Below are 14,509 nucleotides of genomic sequence, written 5' to 3' on the forward strand. Positions count from 1 at the left end.
TGTCGTCGTGATTTTTAAGTTCAGATTGTCATTGCTTCAAGACGTGAAGTCTTTTCAACCCAGTTCATTTACCTTCAACTGGGCGGTGGAGCACTTGTTATAAACCAGGTAGAGACAGTGATAATCACCTATGTATCACAAGAAGATTATGCTAGCAAAAATTGGGCCAATAAGACATGATAGAAACATAGAAAACTACAGCACAAAACAGGCCCTTCAGCCCCACAAGTTGTGCCGAACATATCCCTACCTTTTAGGCCTACCTATAACCCTCCATCCTATTAAGTCCCATGTACTCATCCAGGAGTTTCTTAAAAGACCCTATTGTGTTTGCCTCCACCACCACTGACGGCAGCCGATTCCACTCGCCCACCACCCTCTGTGAAAAACTTCTCCCTAACATTTCCCCTGTACCTACCCCCCAGCACCTTAAACCTGTGTCCTCTCGTAGCAGACATTTCCACCCTGGGAAAAAGCCTCTGAGAGTCCACCCGATCTATGCCTCTCAACATCTTATACGCCTCTATTAGGTCTCCTCTCATCCTACGTCTCTCCAAGGAGAAAAGACCGAGCTCCCTCAGCCTATCCTCATAAGGCATGCCACTCAATCCAGGCAACATCCTTGTAAATCTCCTCTGTACCCTTTCAATCTTTTCCACATCCTTCCTGTAATGAGGCGACCAGAACTGAGCACAGTACTCCAAGTGGGGTCTGGCGAGGGTCTTATATAGCTGCATCATTATCCCCGGACTCCTAAACTCAATCCCTCGATTGATAAAGGCCAGCACACCATACGCCTTCTTAACCACCTCCTCCACCTGCGGGGCTGATTTTAGAGTCCTATGGACCCGGACCCCAAGGTCCTTCTGATCCTCTACCGTACTAAGAGTCTTTCCCTTTAAATTGTACTCCTTCATCCCATTCGACCTGCCAAAATGGACCACGATGCATTTATCTGGGTTGAAGTCCATCTGCCACTTCTCCGCCCAGTCTTGCATCCTATCTATGTCCCTCTGTAACTTCTGACATCCCTCCAGACTATCCACAACCCCACCAACCTTCGTGTCGTCAGCAAACTTACCAACCCATCCCTCCACTTCCTCATCCAGGTCATTTATGAAAATGACAAACAGCAAGGGTCCCAGAACAGATCCCTGGGGCACACCACTGGTGACCGACCTCCAATTAGAAAAAGACCCATCTATACACTCTCTCTGCCTCCTTTGGGCAAGCCAGTTCTGGATCCACAGGGCAGCAGCCCCTTGGATCCCATGCCCTCTCACTTTTTCGAGAAGCCTTGCATGGGGGACCTTATCGAACGCCTTGCTAAAATCCATATAAACCACATCTACCGCTTTCCCTTCGTCAATGTGTTTAGTCACCTTTTCGAAGAACTCTACCAGGCTCGTAAGGCACGATCTGCCCTTGACAAAGCCATGCTGAGTACTCTTGAGCATACTAAACCTCTCTCAATGCTCATAAATCTTGTCCCTCAGGATCTTCTCCATCAGCTTACCAACCACTGAGGTTAGACTCACCGGTCGGTAATTTCCTGGGCTATCCCTATTCCCCTTCTTGAAAATAGGAACCACATCCGCAATCCTCCAATCCTCCGGCACCTCTCCCGTCTCCATCGACGACGCAAAGACCATCGCCAGAGGCTCTGCAATCTCTTCCCTCGCCTCCCACAGTAACCTGGGGTACATCCCATCCGGACCCGGCGACTTATCTATCTTGATGCCATTCAAAGATTCCAGCACAATCTCTTTGTTAAAGTCCACATACTCAATCTTTTCAGTCCACCGCAAGCCCACATTACATCCACCCATGTACTTCTCCTCTGTGAAAACCGAAGCTAAATACTCATTAAGCACCTCTGCCATTTCTACTATGATGTCCTCCAATAAGCTCTTCCCTGTCAGAAGTTGGCAATGCAGTATGGTGCCCTAGCTAACCCTTACACTGCTTCCATTAGAAGACCTAATGTGAGGTCCCAATAAGGAGGGAGACTGTGAAAACTGACACAAGTCTCACAGGCACAGAACAGACCTAGCTGTATCAGGACCTTGCAGGTGAAGTGAGAATGAAACATGGCAGTGGATCAAACGCTTTCTTTGAGACAGCCTATGGGTCCAAGAAATATGGTAAAGTCTGAGGAGAATTACAACATTTTCCTGTTTGAAACAATAGGGTCAGTAAGGAGCTAGCCTGTCCAGCTCGATGAGAAAAACTTCTTATCAGGAAATCCGGATGGGAAGTTTCAATGGGCTCTGGCGGTGAAAGGTTGATGAATATTCAGGATTTCCTCAGCAATCTTTTAAATTAATGAGACCTTTAATGATCTGTTATCTTTGACTTGGCCAAAGCTATTGGATGTCCTGTCATATCATGAGGTGAATGAATAGATCCTAGCCATCAACATCAGAGAAAAGAACATTTGAACATGTAAAGATATATTTGTATTTAAAAGTGAGAAGCATCAAAGTAGGTGGCTTTTCAAACCTGTGATCCCCGAATGAGACAGATTTTCTACATCAGAAAATATAACTGAGCTCTGCACTGCCTCTGTTACTGCTCTGTTATGCTGTGCCTATGAAACTTGTGTTAGTTGGTTAGGTCTGCACCACTTACAAAGCCTTTGATACTGAATGATAACTTTATATCAATCATGGAGTGCAGGAAACTTTCAAACTGTTCCCTGTGATTTGGGAGATGTTTGTATGATTGATAGCTTAAGTGTAGAATCAAGATGACCATGCATTTATTTTGCTCTAAAATTATTGATGTTTATTAGAAATGAGAGACATCACAACCCTATTACTAAACTGGACTTGACCTTAGTGTTGAGGCTCTTCAATTAGAATTGGGCTCCATTTAATCCAAAACACAGCTAAAGCACTCCTATTGTATACAACAGGTTAAAGTCCAACAGGTTTATTTGGAATCACGAGCTTTCGGAGTGCTGCTCCTTCCTCAGCTTCCGAAAGCTCGTGATTCCAAATAAACCTGTTGGACTTTAACCTGGTGTTGTGAGACTTCTTACTGTGCTTACCCCAGTCCAACGCCGGCATCGCCACATTATTGTATACAAAGAGAACAAGAAGTTGTCTCTGCAAATTAACATTCCATTCCCTGAAACTGATCAAACAAACTAAACATTCATTAGAATATGATGAAATACTCAATTAGATTTTTTTTAATTTCTTATTCCACATGCTAGGCAAAATGTGAGCAGTACTGGCCAACTGAACGTCCTCACATCTATGGAGACAAAGCTGTTACCCTGACGTCAGAAATAGTTGTCCAAGACTGGACTATCAGGGACTTTACAATAGTAAAGGTGAGTAATCTAAATGTTCAATACTTCACATAACACTACGGAGTTCAGATTGGAAGAGGTGAGTCATCAGTAGCAGTTTAGATTCCGACATCAAGCAATGGATCCAGGAGAGAGTCATGGAAGCTACAACTGCTGTCATCAAGCAGGACTTACCATGTACAACAAAATCACGTGACTGAGATCTCTATCATAATTACAGTGGCAAAAAATATGCTCTCTTGTTGCCCAAAGTATTGGAAAACCAAGCTTTCATCTCTAATCACCGGTCACCACATCTATCTCGCTGCTTAGACAACCCTTTCCCTTGGTAACATTCTCTGTGTGCCTGTAATGTCTGAACATCATTATGAGGAACCTCTTGTCAGTTTGGTACTGACAACGTTCAATGACATAGTCATTAAGGATGATCTTCGTTGAATTGATTACATCCTGGCATGGCGGTGTACCATAGTGATTAATGCATTCACTCACTCAGCAATCAGGAATTTTGTTCTTATCCAACCCTAGGTCATCCTTTTGAAAGAATCAGTTAGTCTCTATGATGGGATATTCAGTTGTTTTAACTGTTAATGTGTCTTGTACTGGAAGGAACTGCTTTTCCCTATTGTACTACACCAAGCCAGTGATATGATTTGGCAGCAATGTCATGATGCCAAGTCCCAGCTGTGGTCATCCATCCAGTGGTGGTGCTGGGCCAACTGAGTTACTGACCAATCAGAGAGCCAGAGCACTCTGAGGTGGGGCTTCCTTCCATGTGTGGCAAATAAGTTCCCCCTCCAGCCAATTAACAATGTTAGTTGGCCACAGGATAGCTGACATCATAGCTGTGTTGACTCCTGCCACCTGCTAAACTCTGCTCTAAAAGTTGAATACAAATAAAACACACTGAGATGTAAATGGAACATAATTTACCAAAAGTCTAAGATCTTAATTCCATTGTGAGGCTTATGTGAGTTTGGATAAATGTAGAGCAAAATTGCTCAACCTCTGCTCTATTGTGATCTATTAGATTAAGGGCTGGATTGAGGAATATTTTTGAGCTGAGAACTCGCTCAGCACTAGGTACGAGCCAAGGCTCCGAAGGATAAATGTGTGTTTCTGAATAAAAAATTGTTTGGGTTATCTAGATTATACAACCCAAAGGCCCCCCCCAACTCTTTTTAATGTCCATCTCCTGACAACATCCTATCTAATCAATTGTCGCCAATTGTATATCAATCCATATCTCTGTAGCCTTCATTTTATCAGGAATCAATCAAATTCTCATTTGAATCCTTTAACAGAGTCAGGCTTTAATGCATCTGTTGGCAGTCTGTTCCGTAAATCTATGGTGACTAAGTAAAAATAAATTATGCATTGTGCTGAATTTAGCCCATGGTCTTTCAAATTCAGAATTATATCTTTTAGTTTTCTTAATTTGTCACATAAAATTTCTCTCCAGGTCAACACCTTAAATGTGTTCCTCCACTTAATGCCATTTAATGCTCAGGAATCTAAAGCATTGAAGTATTTATTATGTCTTCTTTGACATAGGATCCCTACAGTGCAGAAGAGGGCAATTTGGCCATTGAGTCTGCACTGACCACAGTCCTATTTCCATAACCCCGCATATTTACCTTGTTAATCCCCTGACATTAGGGTCAATTTATCATGGCCAATCAACCAAACCTGCACACCTTTGGACTGTGGGAGGAAACCGGAGCACCTGGAGGAAATCCATGCAGACGTAGGGAGAACGTGCAGACTCAGCACAACAGTGACCTGAGGCCGGAATTGAACCTGGGTCCCTGGTGCTGTGAGGCAGCAGTGCTAATCACTGTGCTGCCCCATCTTGCACTGTTAGTCTTGAATTGGAGCGATTGGTAAATTTAGCAACAGCTGATAGCTGCAAAATATGTGTTTGCCTTGGCTTTACTGCTGAAGTCTGCATTATCACTCCAAGTAGAACATGGTTCACAATTACCATAATCACCAGCTTATTTGTTTGACTATGCTTGTTTATCTCCTCTGACAATGCCATCTGTTTCTTCTTTTCCTACAGGAAAGATCCAAAGAGAAACGTGCCCTACGGCAGTTCCACTTTACAGGCTGGCCTGATCATGGAGTCCCTAGCACCACTGGGGTCCTCATTGAGTTCAGGAACTTAGTGCGGCAGTACATCGATCAGTACCCAATGAGTGGGCCCACTGTGGTGCACTGCAGGTACTGGGTTCATCACTTTACTGTTTTTTGAATAGCATATATTCAGTATTAAATATTGTGCATTGTACCTTTGCACTGAGGCATTTTATGAACCTAATGGAACCAGGAACAGATTTTAATGGGTTCCCACTGGTGGGTTTGCAGGGAGTGGGTGGGGGCATAAAAGTCTCTGGTTGGCCTATCCTCCCTTTCGCTCCGGACCCTGTCCACAATTTTAAAGGAGGGAGAGGTCCTGGAGGAAACTGAAAACCAGAACGGGAATTTTAAGATCAAGGCATTGCTTAACCAGGAACTAATATGGGACAATGACCACAGGGATGATGGGTAAACAATACTTGGTGCACGTTTCGACATGGGCCACAGAATTTTGTATGGTTTGATTTGATTTATTAGTGTCACATGTATTAGCATACAATGAAAAGTATTAATTCTTGCGCGTTATACAGACAAAGAATTATGTTCATAGAGAAGGAAACGAGAGAGTGCAGAATGTAGTGTTACAGTCAAAGCTAGGGTGTAGAGAAAGATCACCTTAATGCAAGATAGGCCCATTCAAAAGTCTGATGGCAGCAAGGAAGAAGCTGTTCTTGAGTCGGTTGGTATGTGACTTCAGACTTATGTATCTTTTTCCTGATGGAAGAAGGTGGAAGAGAGAATGTCCGGGGTGCTGGATTGGGCTACATTGGGCTACATGATGGATTGGGCTACATTCACGACCTTTTGTAGTTTCTTGCGGTCTTGGGCAGAGCAGGAGCCATACTAAGCTGTGATATAACCAGAAAGAATGCTTTCTATGGTGCATCAGTAAAAGTTGGTGAGAGTCGTAGCTGACATGCCAAATTTTCTTAGTCTTCTGAGAAAGTAGAGGCATTGGTGGGCTTTCTTAACTATAGTGTCGGCATGGGGGGACCAGGACAGGTTGTTGGTGATCTGGACACCTAAAAACTTGGAGCTCTCGACCCTTTCTACTTTGTCCCCATTGATGTAGACAGGAGCATGTTCTTCTTTAAGCTTCCTGAAGTCGATGACAATCTCCTTCATTTTGTTGACATTGAGGGAGAGATTATTGTTGCCACACCAGTTCACCAGATTCTCTATCTCATTCCTGGACTCTGTCTCATCATTGTGTGATATCCAACCCACTATGGTGATGACATCAGCAGATTTGAAAATCGAATTGGAGGCGAATTTGGCCACACAGATATAGGTGTATAAGGAATATAGTAAGGGGCTGAGAACACAGCCTTGGGAGCACTGGTGTTGAGGATGATCGTGGAGGAGGTGTTGTTGCCTATCCTTACTGATTGTGGTCTGTGAGTTAGGAAGTTCAGGATCCAGTTGCAGAGGGAGGAACCGAGGCCCAGGCCACGGAGTTTGGAGATGTGTTTCGTGGGAATAATGGTGTTGAAGGCTGAGCTGTAGTCAATAAATAGGAGTCCGACATAGGTGTCTTTGTTATCCAGGTGTTCCAGGGTTGAGTGCAGGGCCAGGGAGATGGTGTCTGCTCTGGACTTGTTGCAGTAGTAGGCAAACTGTCGTGGATCCAGATAGTCCGGGAGGCTGGAATTGATTTGTGCCACGACGAGCCTTTCAAAGCACTTCGTAATGATGGATGTCAGAGCCACCAGACAATAGTCATTGAGGCACGGCTGCTTGGTTTTTCTTAGGTACTGGGATGATGGTCGTCCGGTCGTCTTCTTAAAGCAGATAGGGACCTCAGATTGTTGTAAAGAGAGGTTGAAAATATCTGCAAATACCCCCACCAGCTGATCCGCGCAGGATCTGAGTGCTCATCCAGGTACCTCATCTGAGCCAGTCACTTTCCGTGGGTTGACCTTTGAGAAGGCTGCTCTTTTGTATGGCTACAGAATAGAGAATGCAAGACCAGCCAGGAATCTATCAGAAGAATCCAGTCTTTGAGGTGACAAAGTCATGTAATGGACAAGGGTTTCATTAGCAGATGAGCTAAGAGGTGGGTGGATACAGGCAATATTACAGAGGTTGAAATGGGCCAGCCAAGAGATGGTGTGGATATATGCTGAGGAACCTATCTTGAGATCAGATATGACACCAAGGTTACAAATTGTCTGTATCCAACTCAGCCAGTTGCCAAGGAGGGGAATGGAGTCTATGTTTATTTTAAAATTCCTTTCATGTAATGCAGGCATCTCTGGCAAGGCCATCATAGAAACCCTACAGTGCAGAAGGAGGCCATTCGGCCCATCGAGTCTGCACCGACCACAATCCCACCCAGGCCCTACCCACTAATCCCTTTTTTTTACCCGCTAATTTACCCGCTAATCCCTCTAACCTACGCATCCCAGGACTCTAAGGGGCAATTTTTAACCTGGCCAATCAACCTAACCCGCACATCTTTGGACTGTGGGAGGAAACCAGACCACCCGGAGGAAACCTACGCAGACACGAGGAGAATGCGCAAACTCCACACAGCCAGTGACCCGAGCCGGGAATCAAACCCGGGACCCTGGAGCTGTGAAGCAGCAGTGCTAACCACTGTGCTACCGTGCCGCCCTTTGTTTGTCCCATCATTTGTTGTCCACCTCAAATTCCCCTTAAGATGGTGGTGAGCTAAATTCTTGAACCACTGCACGCCACCCTGTTGCTGTTAGAAAGGGAAAGAGTTTGTAGCAGAGACCAAAGACAATACCCTTGGTCTTCCCAATATCTAGTTGGAGGGAATTTCTACTCTGCCAAGCAGTCTTGATAATTAAGAGACCATAGAGAAGTTGAGCAAGGTGGTATGATTGGTGAGCTAGAGTTGGTAGTTGTCAGTGTTCATGTGGAAACTAATGCTGTGCTTTTGGATGATATCACTGAGGAGCAGCGTGTAGATGAGAAATAAGAGGGGCCAAGGATATATATTTGGGGAACACCAGAGGTAGCAGTGTGGGAGTGTGAAGAGAAGTTATTGTAGGTGATAAATAAGAATGGAATGAGGCAAATGCAGTCCCTTCTGACTTGACAGACACTGAAGGATAATAGTATCACCAACTGTCAGAGGCAGCAAACAGGTCAGCAAAATATCAGCTGGGTGACTGCTAAAGCTTCCCATCCACTCCCACCGGGTTTCTGCTAAAAGCTGAAGTTGGCCCAAGATAGACACACAAAACATATACAGAATGAGTGAGAGATTTAGCGAGAAGGAATTTTCCCAGCACTTTGCTTTTGAAGGTAGGAGCTGACTAAAGGAGTGAGTTGAGGCAGCTTCAGATTGTTGATGACAACCCGGCTGAGAGTGGTGGGAAACCAATGAAGGTAAATCAGGAAATAATAGAGACATCCATCAGCCTTTTCAATCTTTCCCAAGGCAACTGGGATCCCTAAAGTGACAGTTTTAACAACACCAGGTTAAAGTCCAACAGGTTTATTTGGTAGCAAATACCATTAGCTTTCGGAGCGCTGCTCCGAAGGAGCACCATCTGACGAAGGAGCAGCGCTCCGAAAGCTAATGGTATTTGCTACCAAATAAACCTGTTGGACTTTAACCTGGTGTTGTTAAAACTGTTACTGTGTTTACCCCAGTCCAACGCCGGCATCTCCACATCATGATCCCCAAAGTGAGCAGAACTCAGCAGCTCACATGACGCGAGTACACAGCGGGAGATGCCAACCACTTGACATTTTGACTTTTACTTGCCAGAGTTGGAAAGGCAATAATTATCCCCAAGGCACGGGCAGCAGACTTTCATGTACTTTCCCTTTCCTTGAATTGCTCCCTCTTGTGTCCCACTCACTGTCACTGCACTCCCACTTCAACCACCTTGAAGACTGCTGGCCTCCTTCACATTTTGGTCCCTAAATGCCCTCCCATTGCCCACCACTCTGCCTCCTCAGCCTGCTCATGTCTCTAATTGGACAGTGATACCCAGGCAGGTTCTTAATTGTTGCCTCCATTAAGACCATCCCTCAGCTCCCGCTGCTACAGTAAACACTGTCAGGCCTGAAAATGCTCCTGGTGTTGGAAAAGTTCCACGGGTAATCTAAGATGATGAGAGAAGATGAGGTACGGACAAATTGAGATACTGGGAAGGAATTCTAAAATAGATTTGTTCGAATTGTACTGTTGTCGCTGGTTTTCTCCTGGTTGCTCAGCAGTTCCGTTACATGTGCAGGTAGAAGAAAAAGATTTTCTTATTTTTCCTCTTCATGTTTTTACATCTATGAAGATGAGACCTATTAGTTCAGGGGACTGAAACTCCTCCCACTCCCCAGTGACAGCATCAAGTAGTTTCAATTTAATGTGGCACAGCATGATACAAAGCAACACTCCCTCTTCCCCCACAATGCAGCCTGGACTCCATTTTTAAAAATTCCATCATTGGATGTGAGCATCACTGGCAAAGCCAACATATATTGTCCATCTCTAATTGCCTTTGAGAAGGTGGTGATGCACTGCCTTCTTGAACCATTGCAAATCATGTGTTATAGGTACACCCACGGTGCTGTTAGAAAGGGAGTTCCAGGTATTTCACCCAACAACAGTGAAAGAACAGCAATGCAGTTCCAAGTCAGTTTGGTGTGTGGCTTGGAGGGAAAATTGCAGGTGATGGTGTTCCCATGTACCTGTTACCCTTGTCCTTCTAGGTGGTAGAGGTCATTGCTTTGGAAGGTGCTGTTGAAGGAGCCTTGGTGAGTTCTTGCAGTGCAACTTGTAGATGGTACATACTGTTACCACTGTGCATTGGTGGTGGAAAAAGTGAATGTTTATTCTTGTGGATGTCGTGTGAATCAAGCAGGATGCCTTTTCCTGGATGGTATTGAACTTCTTGAGTGTTTTGGAGCTGTAACTCATCCAGGGATGTGGAGAGTATTCCATCACATTCCTGACTTGAGCATTGTAGATGATGGACAGGCATTGGGGAGTCAGGAACTCAATTATACTGTGCAGAATTTCCTGCCTCTGACCTGCTCTTTGTAGCCATAATATTTATATAGCTGGCTCACTTCACGTTCTGGTTCATGATGACCTTCAGGATATTGATGGTGGAGAATTCAGCAATGGTGATGCCATTGAATGCCATGGGGAGATGTTGGATTTTTTGTTAGACCTGGTCATTGCCTGGTATTTGTGTGGCATTTATCTTATTTGTCACTAACCAGCCCAAGTCTGAACATGGTTTCGGTCTTGCTGCATTTGGACACTGACTGCTTCAGTGTCTGAGGAATAATGAATGGTGCTGAACATAGTGCAATCATCAGCAATAATCCCAATTTCTGGCCTTATGGTGGAGGGCAGATCATTGATGATGCAGCTGAAGATGGTTGGGCCAAAAGACTACCTGAGGAACTCCTGCAGTGATGTCCCAGGACTGAGCTAATTGATCTCCAACAACTGCACCCAATTTCCTTTGTGCTTGGTATGACTCTAACCAATGGAGAATTTCCCCCCTGATACCCATTGACTCCTGTTCTGCTGGGGCTCTTTGATGCCACGCTCAGTCAAATGCTGTCTTGATATCAAGGGCCATTACACTTACCTCACCTCTTGAGTTCAGCTCTTTTGAACCAAGGTTGTAATGAGGAACTGAAACTGAGCATCAGTGAGCAGGTTATTGCTGAGTAAGTGCTGCTTGATAGCACTGTTGATGACAATTTGCATCATTTTACTGATAACCACGGTAGCACAGTGGTTAGCACTGCTGCTTCACAGCTCCAGGGACCTGGGTTCGATTCCTGGCTTGGGTCACTGTCTGTGTGGAGTTTGCACATTCTCCTCGTGTCTGCGTGGGTTTCCTCCGGGTGCTCCGGTTTCCTCCCACAGTCCAAAGATGTGCGGGTTAGGCTGATTGGCCATGCTAAAATTGCCCATTAGTGTCCTGAGATGTGTCGGTTAGAGGGATTAGTGGGTAAAATATGTAGGGATATGGGGATAGGGCCTGGGTGGGATTGTGGTCTGTGCAGACTCGATGGGCCGAAGGGCCTCTTTCTGCACTGTAGGGTATCTATCTATCTACCAAGAGCTGAGTAATAGGGTGGTTATTGGCTGGGTTGGCTTTGTCCTGCTTTTCATGTTGCCGTGAGACTTCATGACATCCAGAGTCAATGTTGAGGACTCCCAGGGCAACTCCCTGACAACTGTACACCATTGTGCCAGTGGAACAGGACATATCCAGTGATGGTGGTGTCTGGGACATAGTCATACTTACGGAATCATACCTTACAGACAATGTCAGGTTGTTGCCTGACTAATCTGTGGAACAGCTGTCCCAATTTTGGCAAAAATCCCCATTGCAAGGTTGCCAGGTGTGCCATTGTAATTTCCAGTGCCTAAGTCAATCCCAGTTTGTCTGTTCGGTTTCATTCCTTTTAAACTTTGTGGCAGTTTATTACATTTCAGAGGGAAGTTAAGAGTCAATTAAATCCTGTGGGCCTGGAGTGACATGTAAGCCAGACCAGGTAAGGGCAGCAGATGTCCTTTCCTAGAGGAGTATTAGTGAACCAGATTTTTATGACAATGGTTTTATGGTCACCATTAAACTAGTTTTTAAATGCAAATTTATTAATTGAGTTTAAATGCTGCCATCTGTCATGGTGGGATTTGAACCTGTGTCCCCAGAGCATTGGCCCGGGTTTTGAACTACTAGTCCAGTGACATTACCGCTATGCCACCAACCTCCCATGTCATTGTTGTCATCAGCATCAACTCCCTGCTGTATAACACCTTCACTCTTGAAAAGCATTCCAAGATGTATTGGTGTGACTTTATTGTACCATTTGCCACCTGATTTATTTTTCCTGCTGAGTGTGATTACCAATTTGTGTTGAATCAGGGATAATCTTGTGCTGCTTGCAAGGCACTAAGGTATATATAAATTATTTTCAAAAAAGTCTTATAGTGAGCTGCCTTTTATCCCTTAGTCTGGGCCATTTAAAAAATCTCTCCCCAGAGGTGAAAGGTTAATGCCGAACCCATTATGCCACTCAGTTTCCCGTGAAAGAATTTTCTTCCCCTAGGTGGGAATTAAGTGGCTGCGAGGACAGAGGAACTTGACTCTTCATCATGCTCACAATGTAACTAACCTTTGGTCTCCTTTCTCAGTGCTGGAGTTGGTCGGACAGGGACGTTCATTTCCATCGATCAAATGATTTATCAGATAGACAACAACAGAAATGTTGATATCTGGGGCACAGTCCATCAACTACGAATGCACCGACCGCTGATGGTGCAGACTGAGGTAAGACACCCGGCACCAGTGAATAATATAGATATTCGTCTGTGCATAGAGTCAAGATCATAGGGCCTGAAGATCAGCAGTGACACTTATGCTTATTAATTAATGAAAACCATACGTTTTTCCCACAACTGTGTTAGTGAATCAGTTAAATGTACTTTCAGTCTAGCTCTTTTTCATATAATTATTATAATGTTTATTACTATTAAATAATTAGTACAGATCGTATCACCAACTGATGATTACAGTAAGAAGGGTTAATCCAGCACCCCCTCAGTGTCTGGAATAGCAAGCAGCCAGTGAGCATCCTATTTTTATGATCAAATTTCTGGTCAATTTGGTTCCCTCACATTGTCAAATTTACTGTCTCCTCACAATCAGTATGGTGTGCTACAGACAGTATTGTCACTGACAAAAACTGTATCAGCTCATAGTCAGCGACCCCAGTGAAATCATCAGCACTAATTTAAAACAGAAACATTAATATTAATCAGTTTCAAAGTTGATGACGATTCTTTGGGCTGATTCCTCAGTCTGACATTCTGGGCCTGATTTTACCATCAAGTTGCAGCCGTTTTCGGGCGCGAAAACTTGGTAGTCGGGTGTGAGGCGAATAGCGTGATCCGTGCCCACCTCCGCGCTGGTTCGTCCTTTACCAAGGCCCGAAAATGGCCGCAATTGGCACTGCGCCTGAAATGGGCACGGCGGCCATTTAAATGCATTTGCATGCATTTAAATTGACTTAATGGGCTGCACGCCCAACTTTACCGACACTTCCCCCTTTACCACCGTGTTCGCCCATCCAGAATCGATGCAAAACAGAAATGCTCCACAAAAGTCCAATTTGGGTGCTCCAGTTAGTGAGGAGGTAAATGCCGAGTGTCCAATGGCTCTCTGGATTGGTGAGTGGGAGAGGAAGGGGGGGGGTCTGCTGCCACTCTGCCTGTGATCAGTGAGGAGGAAGAGGGTGTTCGCTGCCACTCTGGCTGAGATCGGGGGGCGGGGGGAGCCTGCGATCAGTCTGGGTGGCAGAGAGGGTGGGGGATAAGGGGGTCAGTAATTTTGGGGGGTTTAGGGCAATATCTGTGGGGGCCAGGGGCAGGCATTATCTGGTCTGGGAGCGATGTGACGGGAGCTACATTCTATCATTGTTTTTTTCTGCGCATGCGCAGTTGGAAGTGCCGATCGGAGCTGCAGGATTTCAGACATGTTATGCCCCGCCCATTGGCTTGTGCAGCGCAATTTGGAATTGCTGATATTTTTTCAGGCTGAATGCATTTAGGCCTCAGAACGGGCCTAAAAGTCGGATTTGAAACACTCCTTGTTTCAAGTCCGCCCAGCACTTAGAATCAAAATGGTAAAATAGGACCCTCTGAGTCAGAGGCTGTGCTTGCAGAGGTGCTGGTTGTGCAATTGTGAGCCTAAGTGCCATATTTTTCATTCAATAATTTAAATGGCTCAAGACTCAATTACTGTGGGTCCAGGATATTCTGATCAACACAGAGTGCCAGGCCTTGTCAACGGTGCTCACTTGGGGAATCATCTCTTTTGCGTCTTCAAGTTGAGGCTGAAACTCTGCAAATATTTTAAATGCCATTTTTAAATCTCCATTAGAGTGCTCATGAATACAGTTGACTGTTTGCTACATTTCAGGGTTAGGCACAGTTTACCACAAGTGAGGTCTGCTACAGCATTTGCAAGGAGAAAGAGAAAAAAAGACTTGCATTACTTAGTGTCTTTCAAGGCCCCAGGACATCCCCAAACACGAGCTAAT

The 14,509-nt window shown here is 44.9% G+C and overlaps 1 protein-coding gene across 1 annotated transcript in view; it reads left to right on the top strand.

Annotated features, from left to right (window-relative positions):
* Positions 1 to 14,509, top strand: part of ptprja (protein tyrosine phosphatase receptor type Ja) — a 213,824-nt gene that overhangs the window by 192,291 nt on the left and 7,024 nt on the right. Inside the window, exons 23-25 of the mRNA XM_078220483.1 lie at positions 3,221 to 3,340; positions 5,382 to 5,542; positions 12,603 to 12,738. Coding sequence (XP_078076609.1) covers positions 3,221 to 3,340; positions 5,382 to 5,542; positions 12,603 to 12,738 — 417 coding nt within the window. The remainder of the gene's footprint in view (positions 1 to 3,220; positions 3,341 to 5,381; positions 5,543 to 12,602; positions 12,739 to 14,509) is intronic.

This window comes from Mustelus asterias, chromosome 9, assembly GCF_964213995.1.
Source record: "Mustelus asterias chromosome 9, sMusAst1.hap1.1, whole genome shotgun sequence".
Classification (NCBI taxonomy): domain Eukaryota; kingdom Metazoa; phylum Chordata; class Chondrichthyes; order Carcharhiniformes; family Triakidae; genus Mustelus; species Mustelus asterias.